Source organism: Pteropus medius, unplaced genomic scaffold, assembly GCF_902729225.1.
Source record: "Pteropus medius unplaced genomic scaffold, Ma_sr-lr_union100, whole genome shotgun sequence".
In the NCBI taxonomy this organism is placed as follows: domain Eukaryota; kingdom Metazoa; phylum Chordata; class Mammalia; order Chiroptera; family Pteropodidae; genus Pteropus; species Pteropus medius.
Window position 1 is genome coordinate 25,254,881 of NW_024349802.1, and position 24,101 is coordinate 25,278,981.

At 42.8% G+C, this 24,101-nt stretch overlaps 1 protein-coding gene across 3 annotated transcripts; it reads right to left on the reverse strand.

Moving 5' to 3' along the window:
- Positions 1-9,100: 9,100 nt before the first annotated feature.
- Positions 9,101-13,070, reverse strand: OXSM (3-oxoacyl-ACP synthase, mitochondrial). 3 transcript variants are annotated; one of them, XM_039836727.1, is made up of 3 exons: positions 12,983-13,070; positions 11,290-12,398; positions 9,101-9,574 (listed from the first exon to the last, which is right to left on the reverse strand). In XM_039836727.1, the coding sequence occupies exons 2-3, from the start codon at positions 12,264-12,266 to the stop codon at positions 9,172-9,174; spliced, it is 1,380 nt and encodes a 459-aa protein (XP_039692661.1). In that variant the 5' UTR covers positions 12,267-12,398; positions 12,983-13,070; the 3' UTR covers positions 9,101-9,171. The 3 variants fall into 3 exon arrangements, with proteins under 3 accessions (XP_039692661.1, XP_039692663.1, XP_039692662.1); XM_039836729.1 differs by having other exon boundaries at positions 12,932-13,047; XM_039836728.1 differs by lacking the exon at positions 12,983-13,070 and having other exon boundaries at positions 11,290-12,742.
- Positions 13,071-24,101: the final 11,031 nt, after the last annotated feature.

A 24,101-nucleotide genomic window follows, 5' to 3' on the forward strand; every position in this document is an offset into this window, starting at 1 on the left:
TCCTGTACTTACTCTTGATAATAACAAGTCTCCTGGTTTTCTAATACCATGGATGAACTGCTCTTTCTTGCTGTCTTCCTGAAACCGATATTTCCAATCATTCTTTGGACTAAACTTTGTCTGTTTGTGTTGGTGTATGTGTTTGTATGTGTACAAACCTGTGTGTGCCACACAATTTACTGGGTTCTAGGAGTACTTCTTTTGTTCCCAGGATTGACAAGATTTCTCATGAAACATTCTAACATAGATTTTTTAAAAAGCCCTGAAAAAAATTTTTTTAAAGAAGATAACGTCTGATAGTAATACGAGATATGAAGAGATAAAACAGGACTCTGGGCTGTAGAGAGATTAGGAGGAAAAGAATAAGTCTACTTTAGGGTGAAGGCCTCTCCCAGAAAGAGGCATTTGTGCTGAAACCTGAATAATAAGAGGAAGACAATTTGCACATAAATAAAAAATAGGACAAGAGAAGAGCAAGGATAAGGGCAGAAATGAGCTAGGTGTATATAGGGAAGAGAAAGAACACTAGTATGAATGCCAGCAGTCTCAGGTGAGATTGGAGAGCGGAGTCAGGATCAGATCATGCAGGGACTCACAGGCCTTGATAAGGTATTTGAATTTCATCCTACGTCAAATGAAAAGCCATTGAAAGCTTTTCAGCAGGAAAATGACATGATCTGATTTATATCATAAAAAGATCAGTTTGTCAGCTAGGACAAGAATAAATGGTGTTTGGGAAGCACTGGAGAATGGAAGCAGGAAGACGAAAAAGTCGGCTCTTGTGGTAATTCATAGGAGAGATGACAATAGCAGTGGTGGGGAAGAGCAACAACTATTCAGGGTGTATTTGAGAAAAATAAGAAGCTAGAATTGCTGAAGGATTGGATTTGGGAAAGAGAAAAGGAGAGGAATCAAGGATAATTTTTGCTAGTCTTATGGTCTGAGCAACCAGCTAGTTGGTGGAACAATTTTCTGAGATTCACCCATTTGTTCATGCAACAAATGTTTTTTGAGGATCTACCTTGTGCTAGGTACTGTTTTAGGCACCAGGAACTACAGCGGTGAAATAAGCAGCAAAAAATCCCTATTCTTGTGGAATATATATTCTAGGGAGGGATATAAAATACAGAAGATTAAGAGAGAAGCAAAGAATTTGGGAAGGAAGATGGAGGGAATCATTTACCAGACCCTGTTGATTTTGTCTCCTAAATATTTCTTGCAGCTGTTCAAGTTAAAATGGATGACAGCTGCATGAAAGCCACATTCAGGATGTTAAATGAATTAAACATTAGACCACGGTCCTTCTAATGCCATGGTGCCCATGTAAGCAAACCAGAATCTAAGCCTATAAATGCTTTAAGATTATTAAATCGAAACCCAAGGACAACCAATCACAAGCTGCCAAGTAGGCTTTAAGCTATAACCAATCAATAATTTTCTTGCTTTGCTTCCACCTTTTCTCTATAAAAGTCCCTCCTGAGCTCCTGTCAGCAAAGCAGTTCTAACCACTACTGGTTTGGGGCTGGCCAATTCGAAACAATAAATGCTCATATAAACTCTTGAAATTCTTAATATGCCTCAGCTTATCTTTTAACAAAGAGCAGACTTTAAAAACCTTGGTGAGGGAAAATCTTTCCAGTGGGCAGAGCTGTAAACAATGCATTTGGTCACCTACTTTGTACAGAAGAGGCAATCCAAGAAGTGAGAATATATAGATTCCTGGACAGTGGTCTATAGGCAGGGGTCTGGAGAGAAAATGACTAGAAAATCAGAGATGAGAATATCTGAAGTAAAGGCATGCAGATAGACAAGAGACACTTCATGAAGAGTAAGACTTCTGTATCACACATTTATACCCACCAGAAAATGTTTATCGCAGTAGAGAGACTGAACAATCAAGTAGAAAAAATGACTCTGCCAACTGACATTAGCCAACTTTTGTCATTGTCCATCCCAGAACTTGCACAAAAGGTACTTAAATGAAGTAGTCACAGTGGCAGAAATGGAGGCTACTTATGGGCCCAACAATATGGAATCCCACTTACCAAGATGGATCTAGCTACTGCTGCCTCTGAACATCCAATACACTCAAAAAGAAGTACCTGCAGCACATCCTCATAGGTATAGATACCTATTTCAGGTGTGGGTTTGCCTTTCCTGCTCACAAAACCTCATGCAGGACCACTCTTTACAGACATGGAATCCCTTACAACAGAGCATCTGGGTGTTGCCTCACAAACTCAGGAGCCTCCTGGGAGAAGTCTGAAACTGGACTCCATACACAGACAGCAAGGAAGACCCAGGAAAGAGGCAGACCACTCCAGATTGGGGGATGGCAGGTTTAACAAGCAAGAGAACTTACTTACGAGGCTTGTTGCCAGTGGCTGCAGGATGAGTCGATCTCCGCACCGCCCACCAGAATCTCAAAAGTTTATATAGAGATCTTAACAGGGTTCAGCCACGTACACTGTCCAGATGGTTTCAATTGCACCTTACTCTTTTGAGGCTGCATCCTTAAAAATAGCTCCACTGTGGAAACAGTAGGCAGAGCATACTTCCAAGGACAGAGGAGGGGCTGAGGAACCTCCATTGCTTGGATGGAGCTCTGGGGTCAATCGGAGGTCACATCCTCTCTATAACATCCTCCAACACTCCATCTTGCCTTTTAGGCTCTTACAATCTTACACGCCTCCCTCTTGTACATTGTGCTCAGCAGTCAGCAAAGGGGTTCATTAGCATGAAGGCAACTCATTCAGCAGCTAACTGGGTGCACTATCTGAGTGCACCAGAGGCAGATACCACAGCAATAAAATGAGCACTTGCAAGAGAAGATAGAGATTAAGATAATGATTCCCAAAATAAGTAACAATGTTTTCCACCAAGAGCTCCATGAGCCAAACCACTGATTTATTAGGTTCCCTAGACTGTGAGCCATATCACTCAGGGCATTCACTTGTATCCTCTCGTGATTTAATAAAGATGACACATTAGCAGTCTAATCAAGTATGAACATATTCTATTTGGATAATACACAGGTGCCTCTTTGCAAGACAGTAATAATATCCAGTCATTTTGCAAGACAACTTTTCTCATTAGAGACATTTTAGTGTTCAGTAAGAACAGGTTTTGTTGGCTATTATTTAAAGATTGCTGGGTGAATGTAGTAAAGGCTTCTGTGGGAGCTATAATGGCCTCCAAGTCAATGCAGGGAACAAAAATGTTAGCTAAACGATTGTACCAGTAGAAAACAGAATTGCCCATCTGGCCTTGAGAAGAGGGATTGGCAGCTTTAGGAACTTGACCTGGTTGTGCATCCATACATGCTGGTATGGGGAGGCAGCACTGTCAAGTGTGAGATGGACTGGGTACAGGATGCATCATACCAGGACTCCTACATTCTCCCCTTTCAATAGTGTGTGTTACATTCCAGGTATAGTACAGTTCAACAGGTCTCAGCTTACAGGAGGATAATGGACCCCAGTGGAGACTTGAATAGTTTCCTTAACCCAGGGGTACAAAGTAACTTACCTATCCTGGAGGGATATCCCACTGCAAATTTCAAAAGATGCCTTTCCCAGGTGTGATGAGGCTTGTTGTTCTCAGCAACATAGCACATTGATCCATGGTGAGAGTCAGGGCAATGGCTGTCTCTCATGACTTCTGTACCTTTACAGTGTTAGGTCTAGTCTGGCATATAGTGCAATAGGCCCTATTGATTGACTATTCAAATGTATTAAAGCTTGGGGTAGTACTTAAGTCCACCGGGCCAAGGTGGTTTTACCTGTTAGTAATTTAATCTACTGCTTGTGAGTTATAGGGGAAATGGAACCTCTACTCGATGTCATGTTCTTTTGCCCAGTCTTGCATGTCACAACTTCTGAAATGTGATCTCTGACCACTGCCTATTTAATGAGGGTATCTGTACCTGGTACTCAGCTGCTCTAATCTCCTAATAGTGGCAGCCTGGTTGGGTTAGACCAGATGCAGTATCTACACAAACCTAGTCATATATAGAACCCTCACTTGGGGGGGAGGGGACCAATATAATCAATTTGCTGATCGCTCACCAGTTGGGACCTCTGGCGGATGGCCCCAGACTCCATTGGTAGTTGCCTTGGATGTTGTTTAGAACACACAGACATGCTGTTACTGCATTAACCAAGTCACTGTATTTTAAGAGTAATCTGGCATCTCAAGCAATATATCATCCCACGTAGGTGCTATGGTGGCCACTCTTCCGACATGTCTAATCGTTGGTATCTACTGAACAGTCAGTTGCTAGGGCTTGTATTGAACTGTGCATTAGTTTACTGATTGCCAGTGGGTGTCAGAGCCTTATGAGCCAGGATGTGGAATACAGTAAGGACTGTCTTGGGCTCTTGCAGGTGGACCCAAATGTCTTTCCGTAAATCCTGACCCCACAATGGTTTATTCATGATCATCCATCCCTCAGTTTCCCATGGTCCAAGCCATAGGATTAATCCCTTTAGAATAGCCCAACTGTCAGTGCAAAGCATTACTAGCCAGGGCTCATGAGTGACCACCAGCCAAACCACTCTGAGTTCAGCTCAGTGGCTGCTATGGTTCATTCCTGTTACAAGCACAGGTTCTTACTGTACTGATGCAAATAACTAGATTACCATGAAAATAAAAATAATAAGAGTTTCTGAATTTTGGAAGGATCAGGTAGGGTGTAAAAGATAAATGTTCCTTCTTTGTTCACAAAGGTATACGTTAGCAAATTGCTGAGAGTTTATTGGAAAAGAGAAAAGGGGTTTCTTAAATCTGGTATTCCGTTGTCTCCTGATTCCAGGGCTCTATGACACAGTAGCAACTGCTATCTGTAAAGGGAGAGTGGTATGACTGCCAAGGGCTCAGACTCGCAGAGATGAAGGTTTGGGTCACACCACCAGGGAAGCCACCAAAGCCTGTCAAAATAATAGCTGAAGATGAGGGGGATTTAGAATAAAAAGTGGCTTGGGAGAGGATGAGTATCAATATGAACCTGAAACCAAGTGCAGCACCAGGAGCTATTGTTTGTCCAACTAACTGTCCTCATCTAAATTTTCCCTCAGAAAGAGGCCCACAGGAACTATGGAGGAGCTTGCCCCCCTGAACCTGCTTGGAGCAACAGATCTCTGTGGTTCAAGGAATAGATTACAGTGACCATGAAAAATGCACAGCTCGGGTCCTGCCATGCCTAGGCGGCTCCCAGCCAATGACCACACACAGTGGGGTTACTAATGCAGGCCCAGTCCTGAGAGTTGTGGAACTCTTTACTGAGAGATTTTAGATCAAGAACTTCCCATTAGCCTGGCCAAAACTTTCTTAGACCGGCAGTTCAGTCTGAGACCCTTCCGCCCAATCTTGTTTTATTCCTGTTCTCCCTATCCTTACAGTTGTCAGATTCTTACCACAGTCTGAAGGCACTATCTGCCTTCTCTCACTCCCTCTTCCTTTCTCCTTCAAAGGCCTTTCCCCCAATAAATTTCTTGCACAGAAAATACTGTCTTGATGTCTGCTTCTCAGAGGACATGAATTAACATAAGAACTAACAATTATTACTTTTATTATCTAAGGTTCTCTACTTTCTTCCTTAAATGTAACTTCCCCCCAAAACAGGATAGTTGGGTCCAAAAATAGACCATAGGAAACCATTCTCATATTTCTAGCAGTTATTTTAGTGTATCAATCACATGTGATACACATGTATATGTACCCATATATACACACCATCTATATATCCATATAAGTACACACACCATATATATATCCTTTGTACAACTATATCCTTGTACATTTGTGATTTTCAGAGGAAAGATTCTTTGCGTTAGAAGCTATCACAGTTATAGTAAATTTTTTAAATCCTTGTCTTCTGTTCAAAGGACATACATATTTAAAAAATAATAAGGTAAAACGTTATAGAGATTAGGGAAAGAATATACTAAGATTTTTTCTTAAATCAGCAATAAAAGAATGAATTACTCATATACTCAATGATATGGATAAATCTCAAAAATATTGAGTGAAAAAAGCCAGACACCAAAAAATAAGTTCTGTATGACTCCATTTATATAAAATTCTAGAAAAGGCAAATCTTATATAGTGACAGAAAGCTCTCCAGTGATTGTCTGGAGCTGGGGAGATTGACTGCAAAGGGACACATGGGAATTTTTGCAGCGATGGAAATGTTCTATATTTTGATTGAGGTCATGCTTTTGGGACTGTGTGTACACCTTTATCAAAACTCACTTAACTGTACACTTAAAATGGGTGCATTTTATTGTATATAAATTATGCTGTAGTAAAGTTGGTTTTTAAAAAATGATTTTCAACTTTAGAACTTTGGGTCAAAATATCCTGCATTATCCAGGCCACCATCTTTTCTTACCTGGATTTTGCAATACCCTTCTGACTGGATTCCTATATAGGAATCGAGCTTCTCTCCAATCTGTTCTTCACTCTGTAGCCAAAGTAATGTTTCCAAAAGAAAATGTGAGTATGTTACTCCAAATAACTCTTATTCTTCTTCACATGTATCAGTCAGGGTTTAATTAGAGATAGTACCACTAAGATAGATCTAGATATAAATATATAGACATATAATTACAAGGAATTTTTTTCCCCCTCTTTAATACTCCCCACACTTCCACCCCTGACCCATGGATGTTGCCATTTCTCCTTAAGAACTGGATCTCTGAAGGCGGGGTGTCTCCTCCCACACGCTCGCGGCATGCACCCAGGGCCTGGAGTGCGCCCAGGGCATGGTCCATGGCTCCTCCTGGGCCACGAACCCAGAACCTTTTGCATGTAAAGCAGACATGCTAACCACTACACTATGGAGCCACTCCTAATTACAGGGATTTGACCTTACACAATTATGAGAACTGGTTAAATGGTCTCTATAAGGTTGTTAAGTCAACCTATTATCTTCTGATGTTGAAGTCTGAAGTCCACAGGGCAGGCAGATGGGAAGGGAAGATGGATATAAAGTTCCACTAACAAGCTGGACCCCATAATCACGTAAACTGAAAGCTGTCAGTTCATGCTGCCTCTGATCTTAGCGGTATGGGGCAGACGCAGGGGCCCTTCACTTTCATAGAGCTAAATACATACCTGGCCAGGAGTTAGAGAAGCTGAAGGATCAGAGGAAGGTGAAGCAGTTGCAGGATCAGTCACTTCATCACCTTAAGGTGAGCCAGCAAAGCCAGATGTATGAGCTACAAAATGGCTGCTGCTTCACTTCCACCCTCCAAATCTCCCCCAAGAATCTCTTATGGCCAGCCCCCAAAATACAGTAGACTTCCAGGAAATGTAGTTCAGCCTAGCCAAGTTGACATTACAAAACCATCCTGACATCCCTAACCTTAAATGGCTTCCCATTAATTACTCATACAGCCTTAATAAAACCTGTAAGGTTCTTTGTGACCTGACTGACTTCCACCAGATTTTCTGGCTTTATCTCCTACTTCCCCCACCTCAGGCTATCTGTATTTATGTTTAGTACAAATGTTCTAACTTTTCTAACCTTTTCAAGCTGCATTCCTCCTGGCCAGAATACTCTTCCTTCTTTTTCTTTCCACTTAAGCAGGCTGAGACCTATTCACCCTTATGGCCTCAGCTTCTTTTAGGACACCACCCCTGACACATCACTGTATCATTGGTAGCCAGTACACAACCAGGTCCAGGGGTAGCACCCAGCAATTTCGGTTGAACAAATCAATGTGTGCCAATGAGAATTACAACTGATAGCTGAATGAAAATGGCTGGAGTGTTAGGTGTAAAAGAGATGAAGTGCTATAGCCAAGGTCAGTGAGTAGGCAATATATTCAGCCTATTAAAATGTAGGGAACTCTGCAGGAATACATTGTTTAACCATGTATTCATTTTGTCCCTTTGACATATAAACCCCTACTGCAACACAAACTTCCTGAGTCCCCCAGAAAGCGGACACTAAGACAGGGTGATTTGTTTGGGAGGTGATTCCTGGAAGAAGCAGGATTAAAAACCAAGGAGGGGGGAAAGAGAGGGAAATAAAGCCAGTCAAGTGGGAGTTACTGAGCTGGTTAATGCTGTGAGCACTTAAATTATATCTGACTGAAAATTCTCTGAGAAACCACACAGAACCTTAGGTATCCCTTGGAAAGTAGGTGAAGGCACTTACCCACTAACTCCTATCCCTCAGAGGTAGGAGTTAGTAAGTTCCCTGTTTTCTCTAGGGAACTTGTCGCCCTCCCATTTCCAACACTTCCAGCCGATGGAAATGAATGAGATCCCTTGGTTTTAGAGAAGGCCCCAAGGTAGAAAAGTAGAGGCACTTATGGTGAAACGTTGGAAGCCAAACTATTCACTAAAGCAGGAATAAAGTTAGAGGTGGGCTGAGGTGATGTGGTTTGAATCACCAACAGGTTTTGTTCCACTTCTCAAGGACCCTTATCTCCATTAATCTCTAGGTACTGCCAACTATACAGAGTAAAATGTCAAACCAACTGCACTTCCTTCTTTCAGAGAACTGATGGCTTGAGAGTTTAAGGAAATTCCACTAATTTACTGAATCTCAGTATAGATAATGAAGAAAAGAGAGCTAGATAGGAAAGGGGTAAATAGATATTGCTGACTGACTACTTTACTCAAAGAATGTTGATCAATGATGCAAACTTCCAGTTATATTTGTAGTCCTTTCCCATATATTGTATGAGAATGGTGTGCCTGGAGCTGTACAACACAGCAACCCTACCTAGCATAGAGCAGCTACTAACTGAATGTTTGTGACAGAGACAAAAGCAGGTGAAATGTCATAAAGATTTGTCTGATGTGGAGTATTAGAAAAACATAGATCGGTGATTCTCACATGGGGGATATTTTGTACCCCAGAAAATATTTGGCAATGTCTAGAGACGTTTTTGATTGTCATAATTGGGGAAGGGGGTGCTGCTGGAATCTAGCGGGTAGTGAGTAGGATGCTGTGAGGTACCCTACAATATAAAGGACAGCTCCCCTGTCGCCAACAAATTAGCCTGTCTAAAGTATCAGCAGTGCCTGACATAGATAAAGGTATCTGGGTACTGATATATAAGCATATGTACTTAGATAAACATAGTATTTCTCCTCTTAATGTAATTCGTTTATAACGTTTTTAAAAAAATCAATATTTAATTACATATGGTTTGCCTACATGCCAGCAATACAAAGTGTTGCATTAGTACCACCGAAACCAAAGGAATTTGTTAGTCCAATACATCTTTTCTCAGTTTTCCATTCCTGTGCCTTTAGTGGAACATAATTGAGATCAAACTCTGGTTCTCTACAATCCAGGTTTAAAGTAGGTGGTAGTTTTCGATAATAACAAGCCAGAGCTGTAAACGCTGCCTCAATCGCCCCTGCAGCTCCCAGCAGATGTCCTGTGGCTCCTTTAGTTGAGGAAATGGCAAGGGCATGTGCATGCTCTTTAAAGAGATATTTGATAGCTTTGTTTTCAGCAGCATCTCCCAATGGTGTAGAAGTAGCATGTGCGTTGATATAGGTTATCTCTTCAGGCTGTACATTTGCATCCTTTACAGCAGCAGCCATACATCTAATAAAATAACAAAAGAAATTTATCAGAACTGTTTAATTTTAACATGGGATTCATTACCCACATAGCTCATGTGAAAGAAATATACAAGTACACTAGATGAAAAGAATCTTTGCTCTAATAACAGAACCCCATCCTGGATTACAATACGAATTAAAATGCTAGCTGCATCAGAATGAGTCGCCCCCAGTACCTTGGACAGATTCATCACCAAGAGATAAACATACAAGCCTACAGATTTTATAATAGCTACCAAAATAAATTCCCATTTATCTGAAATGACTTTTTCCCTTGGGGGGAGAGAAAATATTGATTCAAGCCTAAAATAATTTTTCTTCTAGGAATTTTTTTTATCAGTGAGGAGGTGTGTGTGCCTGCGTGTGTATATATGTGTGTGTTGTGTGTGTGTGTAGATTTAAAATGTGAAAAGTTTTATAACTAGGTTTTAATTTTTTCCCTCACATTTAAATGTAAAACTTGGCATATTTCCCAATAATCTAAAAATGTCTGCACCATTACTTCAATGCTTCAAATAACCTTTCGAAATCCTCTTTGTTTAGCCTATAAGAATTCTAAATAAATGAGGTACAAAGCCAAGCTAAACAAACAAACAAACAAACCCCAAAATAAAACATTTACCCAGAAGCACCTTCAAAAATCTCATGGATGTTAACACCTTGTTTAGTTCCTGATCTCTGGGCTGCATAAATTTCCTTAAGAGGTAGCTCAGAATATAATTTGAAGTGTTTTGAAAGGTTTCAACTAAACATAACTATTCCTTCAGCTATTTCACATTTTTAGCACTAGCAATTACTAAAACTCAAAAGTATAATTCAGGAGTCAGTAAACTATGGCCCCAGCCAGATGCCTGTTTTTTGTAAATAGTTTCTCTGGAACATGCCCATTCATTTATGTTATTGCACATGGCTGCTTTTGCATTAGAAGGCAAAGTTGAGTAGTTGTGACAGAGGCCCTATGGCCCACAAAGCTGAAAATATTTACTATTTGTCCCTGTAGAGAAAGAGTGGGCCAACCCGTGACTAATTTAACTGGTTACCAACATAATATGATCTAAGCAAGCTAAACTATTAGTCACACGTTAACAAGGTTTTTTTTGTTGTTTTTGTTTTTTTAACTTAAATCACTATCCTACAATAGCAATTTGCTTTTCAAAGTGTGATCCTCAGACCAGCAGCATTAGCATCACCTGGGAGCTTGTTAGAAATGCAGAATCTCAAGCACCACCCTTGACCTATAGAGGAAGACTGCATTTTAATAAGATTGCTGGGTGATCAAAAGTTGGGAAGTACTAATTTAATAACATCAGGACCCTGTTGGATTGGAGCAGAGACAAGACATATCTAGAAGAATGTCTTGACTCTACTGTCCAAGTATGATGAAGGGCCAAAGAGGACAACTATGGGGAAGGAGCAGTCTGATAGCTGTTAAGCAGAACTAGAGGTATGAAAACTTGGCAAAGACCTACACGTGGCCTTCTTCACAATTTTCTTGGCCTTTACTAAAATCCAATTTTTTAATGATGTTCAAATGTTTTCAAATATTTCAAACATATTAAAACAAAGAATTCAGAACACCTTGTTTAGTCTAAAACGGAAAAACAATAGAGATACCATACACCAAGGCGAGATACTACAATTTGAGACCCCAATAAAACATCTTATTTGAAGAAGTATTTTGAATGAAACAGTGTTTACCTTAAGGCACCTTCACCTTCGGGATCGGGGGCAGTTATGTGACCAGCATCACCTGACAGTCCATAGCCCAAAACTTCTGCATAAATCCGGGCCCCTCTTTGAACAGCATGTTCGTGTTCTTCCAGCACCAGCACAGCTGCACCTTCTCCCATTACAAAACCATCTCTTTTTGGATGAAATGGTCTACATGCCAACTTAGGATCAGAGTTTGTGCTCAGAGCACGGGCTCTGGAAAATCCAGCAAGAGATAAAGGGCTAATGCAAGAATCTGCACCTCCAGCCACCATCACATCAGCATCACCATGGGCTATAAATCTAAAAGAGTCTCCCAAAGCATGAGTTCCTGTGGTACAGGCTGTAGATACTGCATGATTGGGGCCCCTGAGTTTATACCGAATGCTGACGTGGCCTGCTGCCATATTGATCAGAATCTTAGGGACAAAGAATGGGCTGACTTTATTGTAACCTTTTGTTTGAAACATCACAGCAGTTTCAGAAATAACTTCAAGAGGAACCATTCCCATGCCAATTGCAACACCAGTAGCCACTTGATCAGCTTTTGACTCAGGATGCCAGCCAGAATCTTTCATGGCTAAATCTGCAGCCCCAATGGCCATAATAGTGGGAGAAGACATGGACTTGATATCCGACTTGGACACAAAGTTCTGTTCATTGAACTGACCTTCATCACAACCTCTTGGCACAAAAGCAGCAACACTGCAAGGGATACTCTTATATTCGTCACCAACCAGCGAAACAATTCCACTTTCTCCTCGGATAAGACGATCCCATACCAGCTGAGTTCCAACACCAAGAGGAGTCACTAAGCCAATGCCTGTAATGACAACCCGCCTACGCAATCTGGATGTTGGCACAGTTCCGAAAAACCTTTTACTTCTTATTAATCGCTGGCATAAGTTTGAATATATATGATAGTTTGTAATTTCTAGGATATTCTGCAAGGAGTTTGAAAACATGGTTGAGATGCTGATGATCAGAAACACTCCTGTAACAGACAGCAATAGCCCAGAAGGTACTCACTGTTGTTTAAATAGGTTAAAGGCCTAAGAAATAATATCCAAGATGTTCTTTCGGGTGCTTGGTGTGAGCTGTTAATGAGCACATGAAAAATAATGTTACAAATTTATACTTAACATCAGACCGCCTGTTTGGACCTAACTTCCTTTTTAGGCTGTACTACCCTCAAACATTCCAAGATAAAGAGGTTAAATGAGGATTCATTCAATTCACCAAAACAGAATTACACAATGAAAAAAATAAAGGCACTCCAATCCTCACATGGGATGCAGGAAGCCTCCTTGTTCAGGATTACTGAGGCCTTATTCTAAACAGTGTTTCTGGTGGCAGTGCCACAAAATACATTTCAAAGCCAATTATTCTTTGAGGTAGGAGTAAGTGGACTTTATTGCTCTTCAAAAGGTAATCGGCAATTTTCATACCTTTTCCAACAAAAAAAAGTAATCAGGGTTCCAGGGACGACGAAGGTCAAGGGCGGGCAATAGGGGGTGTGGCCAATACTCTGCACCGCCTCTCAAGCACCACCACATACTCCCAGAGAAAGTGTGGTGACAGGAAAAGAAATCAGGCCCCAGGTCATCAGACTCCCCTCTCTATTACCGACCCGATATGCCGTTGGAGGGGCGGAAGAACAAGAGCAGCGGGCAGCAGATACCTTTGCCGGGTCTCTAGCCACTCGCGCAGCCGCCGCCTTCGGCGACAATCCTCTCGTACGCACGCGCACACGCACGTCTGCACATGCGCGCGCAGTTGTACGCATTACGTCCTAGCCTGCTTCGGCCGTACGTCCTTCCTCCGCGTCGCCTTGGGGGAGGTTGGACGGTAGGAGGTGGAGGCAGTTCCGAGTTTGCTCGCAGAAACTCTTGTCCCGCAACCTCAGTGAGTGGAAGATAATCGAAAGTGTACACTTAACGCGATGAAATAGCATTTTTTGTCCATCAGAACGAGAATTATTTATTTTTTTTTTGTAATGATAATGCCTACATAGTCCCCTGTTGTGGGAGAAGGGACACCGTCATGTTCGCCTGGAATCGTAGGAAAGAAATTACTGCAATCTCGAAGTTACTACTGTACCTCCCAGAGTTATTTTATAATAGTGATATAGAACTAGCCAAAACGCCCAGCACCAGGAAATTGGTTGTGTATTGTGTGGGTGCATCTAAATGCTGTGCATTCATTTAAAATAGCTATAAATTAGTAAAAGATGTTGAAACTACGTTAGGAGATACAAGTTACCAAAAAAATGTATATCCTTTCTTTTAGAGAGTTTTGTAAGGTCTGCAAGGATGTACAATGACTGTGATGTTACTCCCGCCCCCTTATTTGTTGCTTAGCCTTCTTGACTATTTTCTATAAGTAATGCTTTTGTAACATAGTTATTTTTAATTTTTAAAAATCGTTGCTGAAACTGCAGTGCTCAAAATATACCCAATGTCTGAGGAATGAAGACAACAGAGAGGAATGTAGACATTTATTCTTTAGTGTCCGAAAAATTCAACAACGTTATTTGCTCAGAGCTGGCTGTGAATCTATGACGAGAAAGTATAACATGAAAATATCTTTTTAAAAAAGCAAGAAATCAGCGAGGTGGTATGTAGATGACCATCTATTGCTCACATGCCATTTTAACCAGGCCTGACCCTGCTTAGCTTCTGAGATTAGATGAGATTGGGCTTGTTCAGAGTGGCATGGCCATAGACCCATTTTTTTTTTTTTCTTTAGATAAGGGATTGACTGTGTAATCTGCATCTGAACCTCCCAGCCATGCTGTTTCTTTCTGGGCAATATCTGTTGAAGTGATTGATTCCAAGTAAAGTGCTCTTCTTTCTCAGTTCTAGAAAACTTGATAAGCACTCAAACTTGCTCTCTCTTTTCACTGTTATATAATATTTTAAAATCAGTGTGAAAAGACCTACAATATTTTCCTGAAGCCAAACTCATATGAAACAGTTTTAAGGTGCTATTTTTATTTCTTTGATAGTATCACAAAACTATTTTGGATAAGAAGTGACAACGAATCAATTAAAATCTTGTTGAAATATAAAACTACAAAAAGTCATTTTTATTTCCACATCTGATTGCCTTTATTTTAGAAAGCTGTAGGGACTTTTATATTTTAATAGCTTTCTATGGTTTAGTACCATATTCCTCACTAGAATACCGTGGTGTTTTCTTGCATCGAAATCTTTAAAAGCACTGCACTTACTTTAGCCTCTTTCAGATTTCTTAGGTTTACTTAAATTTTTGTATACTGATTCCAAACTGTCTTTCCAGATACAGCTCCCATTCTCTATTAAATAGATTTCTACCCAACAAAACTGATCTCATTATCTCTGGATTGACTTCAGCTTTTTAATCTGTGTATCTTTGCTTGTACTCTCTTTTATTCAACATTAATCTTCCTCCCACCTTGTGTTAGAAGTTGGCATACAAAAATGAGTAAGACATGGTTCTTGATTTCAAGAAGTTCATAGTCTAGTAGAGGGAGACAGCCAAGGAAATGTGTAAACTACTGAAACAGGTGCTACCATGGAAGAAAATAATGTAATAATACAAAGGAGACAAGTAGGTCAGTGCTACCTTCCAAAGTCAGAAAAGGCTTCAAAAAAATGATCCTTTGAGCTACATCTTGAAAATGAGTAAATGTTTTTATGGGCCCCAGGCCTGGCCCTGATCTAAGCTCACTGCTAAGGATATGACCCCCAGACTTGGCATGTTACATTAAACACAGTGGTGCACCTGTGACTAGCTTATGTAAGAATGACTCAGCTTGCTGTACTACACATGCCACTATTGTGCCACTACGGAATGCCACTGTTGTTCTCTGGCACATATAAGCTCATTCAGCCCCCGCAATAAAGGTTTTTTGGCTTGGCTTGCAGTCCGGTTCTCTTGTCGGCTCCATGTGTGTTTTTGCAATTGGGCATCTCACCACCGAAACCCCTTCTCGATCAGCTTGGCGTTGACACTTGGCATCTGTGGCAGGATGAAGTGAGTACAACCCCTAGTGCTCCGGACGGTCCCCAGGTGGAGGACATGTGGCCCCCCACCTCCCTGTGGTATCCCTTGGCCACATATCTGGCTACATGGACGCCACCGGAGGATTGGGATGGAGTGAAGTTGTGTCCGGAGGACGTCCAGAAAGCCTGGAGATGCTGGAGCCGAATGTCCCGGCCAGTCACCGGGAGGCAGCGGGTCAGGTGGCCTGGATGTTCCTGGCGGTGCTGCGGCAGGCCAGCCTGGAGGTTCAGGACCAGGCTCAGCGGGTGCAGCAACTGCAATGTCAGGAAGAAGCACTAGAACGACGGCTGGTGGCAGCAAAACGCATACTACAGGGCCCTGACAGGTCATTGCCATCATCCCAGCCTGGGAGCCCACGGGTGACACTGCAGCAGGTACAGCCAGTGCAGCCAGTGTTATGGCAGCAGGTTGATGTGGAACAGCTGTTGGGAAACAAGCTGGCAGTGCCCCCCATGCTAAAAAGCATACCACCGTGATCCAATACAGCCCTGCCGAACTCTAGGACCTGATGAAGCAGGTACGGCAGAAAGCCGGGGAAACGGTTCCAAGGTGGCTGCTGTGGCTGTGGGATGACGGGGCTGAAGTAACTGAATTATCTCCTGAAGAGATGGCTCGGCTGGCCTCCATAAATGTAATACCATCCCTACGACAGCACCTCCAGAATGTGGCGCATACAGCATGGGACACTGGTAACCATTCCCTGATTAATTGGCTCACATCTGCCACATGGATGGTGTGGGCCGACTCTCAGGAGCTGCCAGAGACAGTGAGCAAGTGGGCTACGTACTTAGATCTGGTCCAGATAATTCGGGAAATGGGCATGCAACAGATGATGTTTTATGCCCAGTATAATAGTCCTGATGAAGAGATATTTATAACCCATGTGAAGGACCTAATTTTAATTTCTGGCCCTGCCAGGACTTTTGGTACTATGGCGGGACTGCTGGCCCCTTACGTGGATAGACAAATCTACGAGGTAACGTATGCCATGGCTAGGTTGGGGGACGTGGAAGTGAAACATACGAGTGTACCACCCAAGTGCATGCTCTACTGCCCTCTGTGCTCCCAAACCAGCCAATGTGCAGACGAAAGCGTGGCCAAAAAGGGGAGACAGAAGAAGCCCCAACCTATCCAACCATGAAGATGAGCTGCAAACAGATGTGGTTTGATCTCTTTGCGACAGGGTAGCCCCAGAAAAGATTGAGCAGCAAGCTAATGAAGTGCTGCTAGCATTTTGGAATCAGTTGCACCCTGACCAGCAATTCACCCCTATTCCCAGGAAAGCTGCAACCCGTAAGGTATGGCTGGCCGATTACCTCCCTGATTAGGGGTCTGCCCAGGGCACCTGGTTGGCGGGGGAGTCAGTTGACCTGAGGCCGCATCTGGAACTGACTATACATTGGTCCCCCCGCAATGTACAAAGGGTATTAGCCCTCATGGACACAGGTGCCGACAGCACCCTACTTTACAGGAATCCGGACCCAGTGCAACCATAGAAGGCTATGGGGGTCAAATCATTCGCGTGCAGCAGGTCCATGTGACACTGAGTATTAGCAGATTGCCTCCTCAGACATACCAGACATACATATCCCCCGTACCAGAGTACATTTTGGGAAATGATGTCTTAAGAGGTCTGTGAATACCACAGTTGGTGAATTCCGCCTTCACATCCAGATGGTGAAGACTATTATGTGGGGATATCCACACCATGCCCCATTGGTTTTGCCCCAAGTTACCTGGGTAGTGAACACAAAACAATATCGCTTGCCTGGTGGCCATGAGGAAATAGGTCGCATTATTCTGAAGCTGGAAGAAGCTGGTGTCATTTGTCCCACTCATAGCCCATATAACTCCCCCATGTGGCCAGTGTGGAAGCCTGACAGCTCCTGGCACAGGACAGTTGACTATCGGGAGTTTAAAAAGGTTACACCGCCCCTACATGCTGCCGCACAGAACGTCACGGACATTATGGACAGTTTGTCACATGAACTTGGATGATACCATTATGTGGTGTATTTGACAAATGCCTTCTCTATTGTCATAGCTCCATAAAACCAAGAACAGTTCGCCTTCACCTAGGAAGGACAGCAGTGGATATTCCTCGTCCTTCCCCAGGGCTATCTGCACAGCCCTCCCCTGTGTCATGGTCTTGTGGCTCAAGATTTAGCCACATGGAAACGATCACCTGCATTACACTTGTATCATATTGATGACATAATGCTAACCTGATTCTCTTACAGAACTGGAAGCAGCAGCAAGCAGCCTGCGAGAAGCTCTCGCTGATTGGGATTGGGCCGTCAACAAGGACAAGGTCAGATTCTTGGGAGTTGTCTGGTAGGGTAAAACGAAAATAATGCCAGAGGCGGTGATTGATAAGATACAGGCAGGCATATCCCCAACCTGAAACTATGAAGCAGTTCCAAACCTATTTGGGACTGCTGGAGTTTTGGAGCATGTTCATTCCCCGTTTGGCATTCTTGATGCGACACCTGCACTGTCTAATGCAACGGGTACCCAGTGGGATTGGACCCCCAAGATAGAAGAGGACTTTAAGGCTGCAAAACAAGCTGTAGCACAAGCCCAAACTCTACGCATAGTAGATCCAGCCCTCCCATTTCTACTCATGGTGCAGGTAGATAATGCAGGATTTGGGTAGAGCTTGTAGCAAAAGCAAGGTTCCTGGAAAGTGCCGATATGCTTCAGGTCCCAGGTATGGAAAGGCACAGAAACATGGTACTCTCTGATTGAGAAGCAACTGACTGCCATATATGTGGCCCTTCTGGCCAATGAGGCCATCACTGGTCCTAATCCCATAACCATGCAGTCCACATATCCCGTGAAGGGGTGACTGCAGTCCTGGGTGAAGACTCTCCTCACGAGAATTGCTGACCAAGTGAGGGGCACACGGTTCTCCACAAGCCCTCTGTCCAGTCAACTGTACTCCCTATTGAGACCAGTACAGTTTCAAGCAGAGCTCCTGGCAGAGCCTGCTAAAACAGATGTACCAGTCCCTATAAAGACGGTTGGGTTCCCATCCCTGAGGATGCCTGGTACAGAGACAGCTTGTGCCACAGGCAGCCCCCTATGTGGGCTGCCGTAACATTGCAGTCATGAAACTGGCGCTGGCCAATCCAGCCAATGGGCTGAGCTCCACACTATATGGTGGGTCCTCATAAAGGAAACTGGCCCAGTGCACGTCTGCACCAATAGTTGGGCCATGTATCAAGGTCTAACTCTGTGGCTGCCCTGGTGGGCTGCCCAAGAATGGATGATAGGCCACTGCTCCTTATAGGGACGGAGTTATGGGAAGACCTCTGGAAGCAGGGCCTTTAACAAGGGGCTACTATATACCATGTCCCTGGCCATTGGCCATTATAGGCTCTGGGCAATGATGCAACAGATACACTGGCACGAATCCTCTCCTCCTGTATACCGCCAATTCTGGTGAACATTGGCCCCTGGCTCCACCAAAAACTGGGACATGTAGGGCCCCATACCATGGAACAGGTAGCAAAGCGATGGGGGCTATCATTGACCTGGGCACAAGCACAAGTTGCCATTGTCACAATGCCCCTGGTGTGCTGAGCAGCACCCAGAAAGACAACAGGAAAAAAGTACCCCGGGGGTGGTGCCCTGCAGGACTAAGCCACTCCAGGAATGGCAAGTAGACACATAGAACCTTTGCCCACAGACTGGGGTCACCGCTATGTGTTCACGGGTGTGGACACAACCACCAGTCTAAGGTTCGCGTGGATGGTGGCAACTGCTGATCAACGCTATATCATGACAGTGTTAAAACACCTCGCGGTCACCTGTGGCTGGCCTTTATTAATCACTAGTGATAGAGGCACTCATTTTACAGGACAAGAAGTGCAAGCCTGGGCCTGCACCAAAGACATGCAATGACAGTTATATGTCCCTTATTGTCCACAGGCAACTAGAATGATAGAATAATTCAACAGCTTGTTGAAAGACAAACTGAGCCTTGGGCCTAGGCTGGAGCCATTGGTACACTAACTTCCCACAGGCTATACGCCTTCTGAATGAGCAGCCTCAGGAACAGGGTTGTCCCCGCTTGACAGGGTAATGATGGACTTGCCTCAGGCTATCAAGGTGTGCCTGAGCACTGCTGCTAAACAGCTTTTGCCCAGGCCTACCAGGGAGCTTTGCTCTTGCCAGCCCCAAAACCTTTGGCAGCAGGTAAACAGTCCACTTGGTCATGGCCTTAGACTATACAGGTAACACAAGAGCCTTGAGAAGCCCTAATGGAGGCCTGGAGGCAGGGCTTACACAATGGGTTGCAGCTAGAACCCTGGATTTGTGTTTGGCCCATGCTCTTAGAATGTCACTCCCGATGACTGCTGAGTGTTCGCTGTTAATGGGAAATTTTTCCTTAGCCTGTGGCCCATTCCTCTCTATACTGTAACTCTGATGAAAATACCCTGGCCTGCTCCTCTTGGAGAAACTATTTGGTATCACAGGCCAGGGGCAACCCGTCTCCCGGCTGCCCTTTTATCTCAAGACGGTCAAGTGGCCTGTGTCCTCCCAGAAGGACAGCACTTGCCCCAAATGGTCAATTTGTTTGTTTGCTCTATCCTTTCACCTGGGCTGGCAACAGGGAACAGTGCCCGATCCTGGGCTCATGTATTTGCTGCTGTCCACAATGTTTTGCATTACCGGGTATATACTGGGTATATACATGGAGGTGGCCAAGGGACTGCTGCAGCACATTACTCTAGCTACGGCTAAAAATGAAGTGGCCACGTACCTGGAACACTACCCCTGAATGGGACCAGCAGCAACGGGCCACAAAAACATTACTCTGCCACAACCATCACAATTCCCCACCCCTTATAGGTATGCCATTTCCAATGGGTGGGGATAGCTAGTGGGAAAACATGGAATTGCAGAAGCAGTCCCCTCACTACATAGAACAAGATCTGTGCTTAACCATATCATGGGGTGCCTATCATTTCACCCGGGCTGGCAACAGGGAACACTTGCCCACTGACTGGACCGGCGGTTGTACCTGGGGATGTCCATATTTAGCTGGATGCATATTATCCAGTTGCCCCATAATTGGGATCCCATATGTCACTACTGGCACCTGCAGAAATGGGCAACATGATGGTACTACTCCCTGGCATTATTCATTCCAGGGACAGAATCCATAAATGTAAAATTACCGGTTGAAGCCTTAGCCCAGCACACCACACAGGCATTGAATGCTATGCATCAAGCCAAAACCCTTTTGACGGATGAAACTACACAAATGTGGAAACTAGTTCCACAAAACCACATAGCCCTTGACCTAACTGCTACCCAGGGATGCACCTGTGCCATACTCCATGTAGAATGCTATGTCTACATTCCTGATCATGCTAAGCAGGTACAGACAGCTCTCCTCAAATGGATGCTAAAGTCCAAGCCATCCATGCCCTGAGAAAAGACCCCTTAATAGCTTGATAGAATTCCTTGGGGTCCTCCCTGGCGATGGACAATAGCTGTCTTAGTCGTTATAGCCTGTAGCCTGGTAGTATTTTGTTGTTCCCTATGTTGTTGTGGATTGTGTGCCCAAGGTAACACCCTCTGGATATGTTGACAAAACATTGCTAGGATGTCCCTGACTAAGTGTGGGGGTTCTCCAATAGCTAGGAAGTCCTCCCTCTCGCTCACCTCTTTAATCTCCAAATTTAAGGGTACTATTCAAACTCTTCCATTAAACTTTAGCCCATAGTAAAATTTTCCTTCCAGAAAACTAGTTCTCAAACTTTGCATCAAAATCACCTGAAGGGCTTGTTGCTACACAGATTGTTGGGCCTCACCTTTAAAGATGGGGCTTGAGAATCTGTCTTTCTGACAAGTTCCCTGGTGATACTGCTGCTACTGGTCTAAGCCCTGCGGTAAACTTATTATGACTTGCATGAAGCTGGGCCTGTCCTGATCTCCTTCACTGTTTCATAGTGCCTACTACAGTGCTTGGAATTTGGTAGCCACCTCATAAATAGTGAATGGGTGAATTGTGGAACGAATGAATAAATATATACCCTTATACTGGCTCATATACATGCACGACTTTGTGCATTTCTTACCAAATAACTCTTTTTCTTTTCACAATAAATTTTTGTTTCATCAACTAAAGGGCTATCTGTACGTAAGGTATGATCACTAGTTTTGTCTTTCCTACAAGATTAAAAGTCTTTTATGTCAACTATCTCTAACTGCTTTGCACACAACAGGTGCTTAATAGTTGGTGGTTAATTACTCAACACAATCATGCATTAGCGAATCACCATATCAATTCCTGAAAGGCTTTAATCCCTCTCCTTGCTGATGATCTTTATTGAGGCCAGCATTTTCTCTTTTTTTGAGAAAACCGATCCTGGGGAAATATTAATGGGTTATTTTTTTCTGTTCCATTTAAGAATAGTGCCACCATGTGTCAAGTCTAAAGACGGTGTGCTTAATAAAGCTAGAATCCTTAAAAAAAAAATTATTTTGGAGCAAAAAAACAGTAAAAGAATGGAAGTTCAAAGTTGATTTAATACTAGACCATCCTTTAGTTGTTGGAAGCAATGGTAGGTATAAAGAGATTAAGGGTAGCTTAATATTTTCAATTTTAGTTGTAAAGGAAACCGAAAAATCAAAATATTTTCAACTTGACTCTAGTGGAAGCAGCAAATGGGGAAAAGAATAAGTCAAAGTCCCTTGTAATAAATTCTCTTAATAGCTTCATAAATGGTGGTATCCAAGAGAGAGTGTAGTTATTCAAGAATTTTAACAGAAGTATTGGTAAAGAGTAATTGGGAATGATCTAAAGTTCAGATGATTTAAAATAATAACATACTGAATTATCCCTGAAATGATAATTTCTATGATTTCATGGACTGTACATTATCACAGTATTTACATGGCACTGGTTTTCACACTGTGGTTACATATTCCTCACAAAGGTACCACTGTCAAGGAAAAGGCTGAGCTGATGGCCTTCTGTCCCTCCCATGCACGCGTGCGCGCGTACACACACACGCGCACGCACACACACACACACACACACACACACACACACATCCCTACCTGCTTCGATTCTAGAGTACCACCATTTTGGTGTTTTGTGTACACTGGTTTTCCTAAGATTTTATTTGAAAAAAAAGTTTTGTTGCTTTAAAAAATACAGTAAATAATTATTGTGTAGTATACAATAACCTTACACAATTATTATAAGGATAACTAAATGTGCTAATGGAAAAAAGAAACTCAAATTAAGGGAAATACAATTTGTGGTAGAAACAGCTAGTTATAACCTCAGTCTCCCCACCTTCCATCATTTATAGAGCGGTGGGTGTCGCCTGTCTAGCCAGAGACTACATTTCCCAGTCTCCCCTCCTATTACCTAGATGGGCCTTCATTTTTGCGAATGATGAGGTGGAGAAAATGCTGTATATCATTTCTGGGTTCATATGGTTAAGAAGCAGGTATGTCTACTTTTTCCCCAACCATTAACTAAATAGAGAAGTCTCTTTGAATCTCTCTATGGCAAAAGTTAGCAAACTATAAGCCCAATCCAGCAGGCTACCTGTTTTTGTAAATAAAGTGTCATAGCCAGGCCCATACATTTTAAAATAGTCTATAGAACTACAATAGCAGGAGCAGAGTTAAATAGTTGAAACAGACACCCTGTGGCCACAAAGCCTTGAACATTTACTATTTGGCCCTTTAGAGAAAATGTTTGTTAATCTCTATTCTATGGGATGGAAGGAGCTGGGTTCCTGGATCATTACACAGAGGAAAGCTGCCCACTGACTAATGACACCTGCATTATTAAACTTATATGAGCAAAAAAGACTTCTTGTGTTAAGTCGCTGAAATTTTTAGTTATAGCAACTAAGAACATACAATCAGTTAAACACACTGTTCTTGGAAACTGGTCCAAAAACCTACATATTAAAAACTCACAAATATCTGGTAGATGAATGGTAATTAAAGTAAATGGGATAGCTCAGGGTCTTGCTCATAGATAGTTGAAGAAAATTTAAAATGTTAAAAGCAAACAAAAGATAAAGCATCAAGAACGGTTACTTAGGCAAATATCTTAAGAATATAAGGTTAAGAAAAATATTTATTGAGGTTTGGAAATGAATTTCTGCAAAGAAGGAAGCTATTGGTAAAGTACAGTTTCAAGGACATGGTAAGGACAGAGGATGGATTATAGATGTTAAGATTCATCTTCTAAAAGGAATAAAGGACACCGATCCCATAATCTACCCACAGAAGTTACAAAATAATACTTACTTTATTATATGGAATGTACATTTTTCTTGTCTTTTCTGCCCCGCCACCCATTCTATTTTGACCTTATTGCGTTTTATGCTGGTCACCACAAGGTAAATCGAGACCACCAAACACACTGCAACCTGCGGTTTGAATCGAGACCACTAAAAACTACATTGCAAGCTCTTTACAGAGGCATCATACTATTTGAGCTGAGACTTAAGCAAGAAATTTTCAATCATCTAATTTTAAAGAGCATCCATACCCCGGATTCCCAGCAGAGTTTACAGTCACGCGATTGTTTTTGAACGTTTGTTGCTCCTTCCTTCTGGGTCTTTCATCACAGAGGTGGGGGCTTTCATCACATCTATCTAGGAAGACCTGACAATCTCCGAGAAGAAAGCTGTAAGACTGTTTTATGTGAGGGAAAAGGATGCTTGGAGGTGGTTTCCCCACCTCCGTGGCTGGATCAATCGAGGTGG

What these genes read in the sequence shown, in the direction of transcription:
- OXSM (XM_039836727.1), bottom strand. Translation starts at nt 12,266, where the DNA reads ATGTTTTCAAACTCCTTGCAGAATATCCTAGAAATTACAAACTATCAT. An exon ending in GAAGGTGAAGGTGCCTTAAG is followed by an intron (nt 9,575 to 11,289) that starts GTAAACACTGTT and finishes TTATTTTATTAG; the next exon opens with ATGTATGGCTGCTGCTGTAA.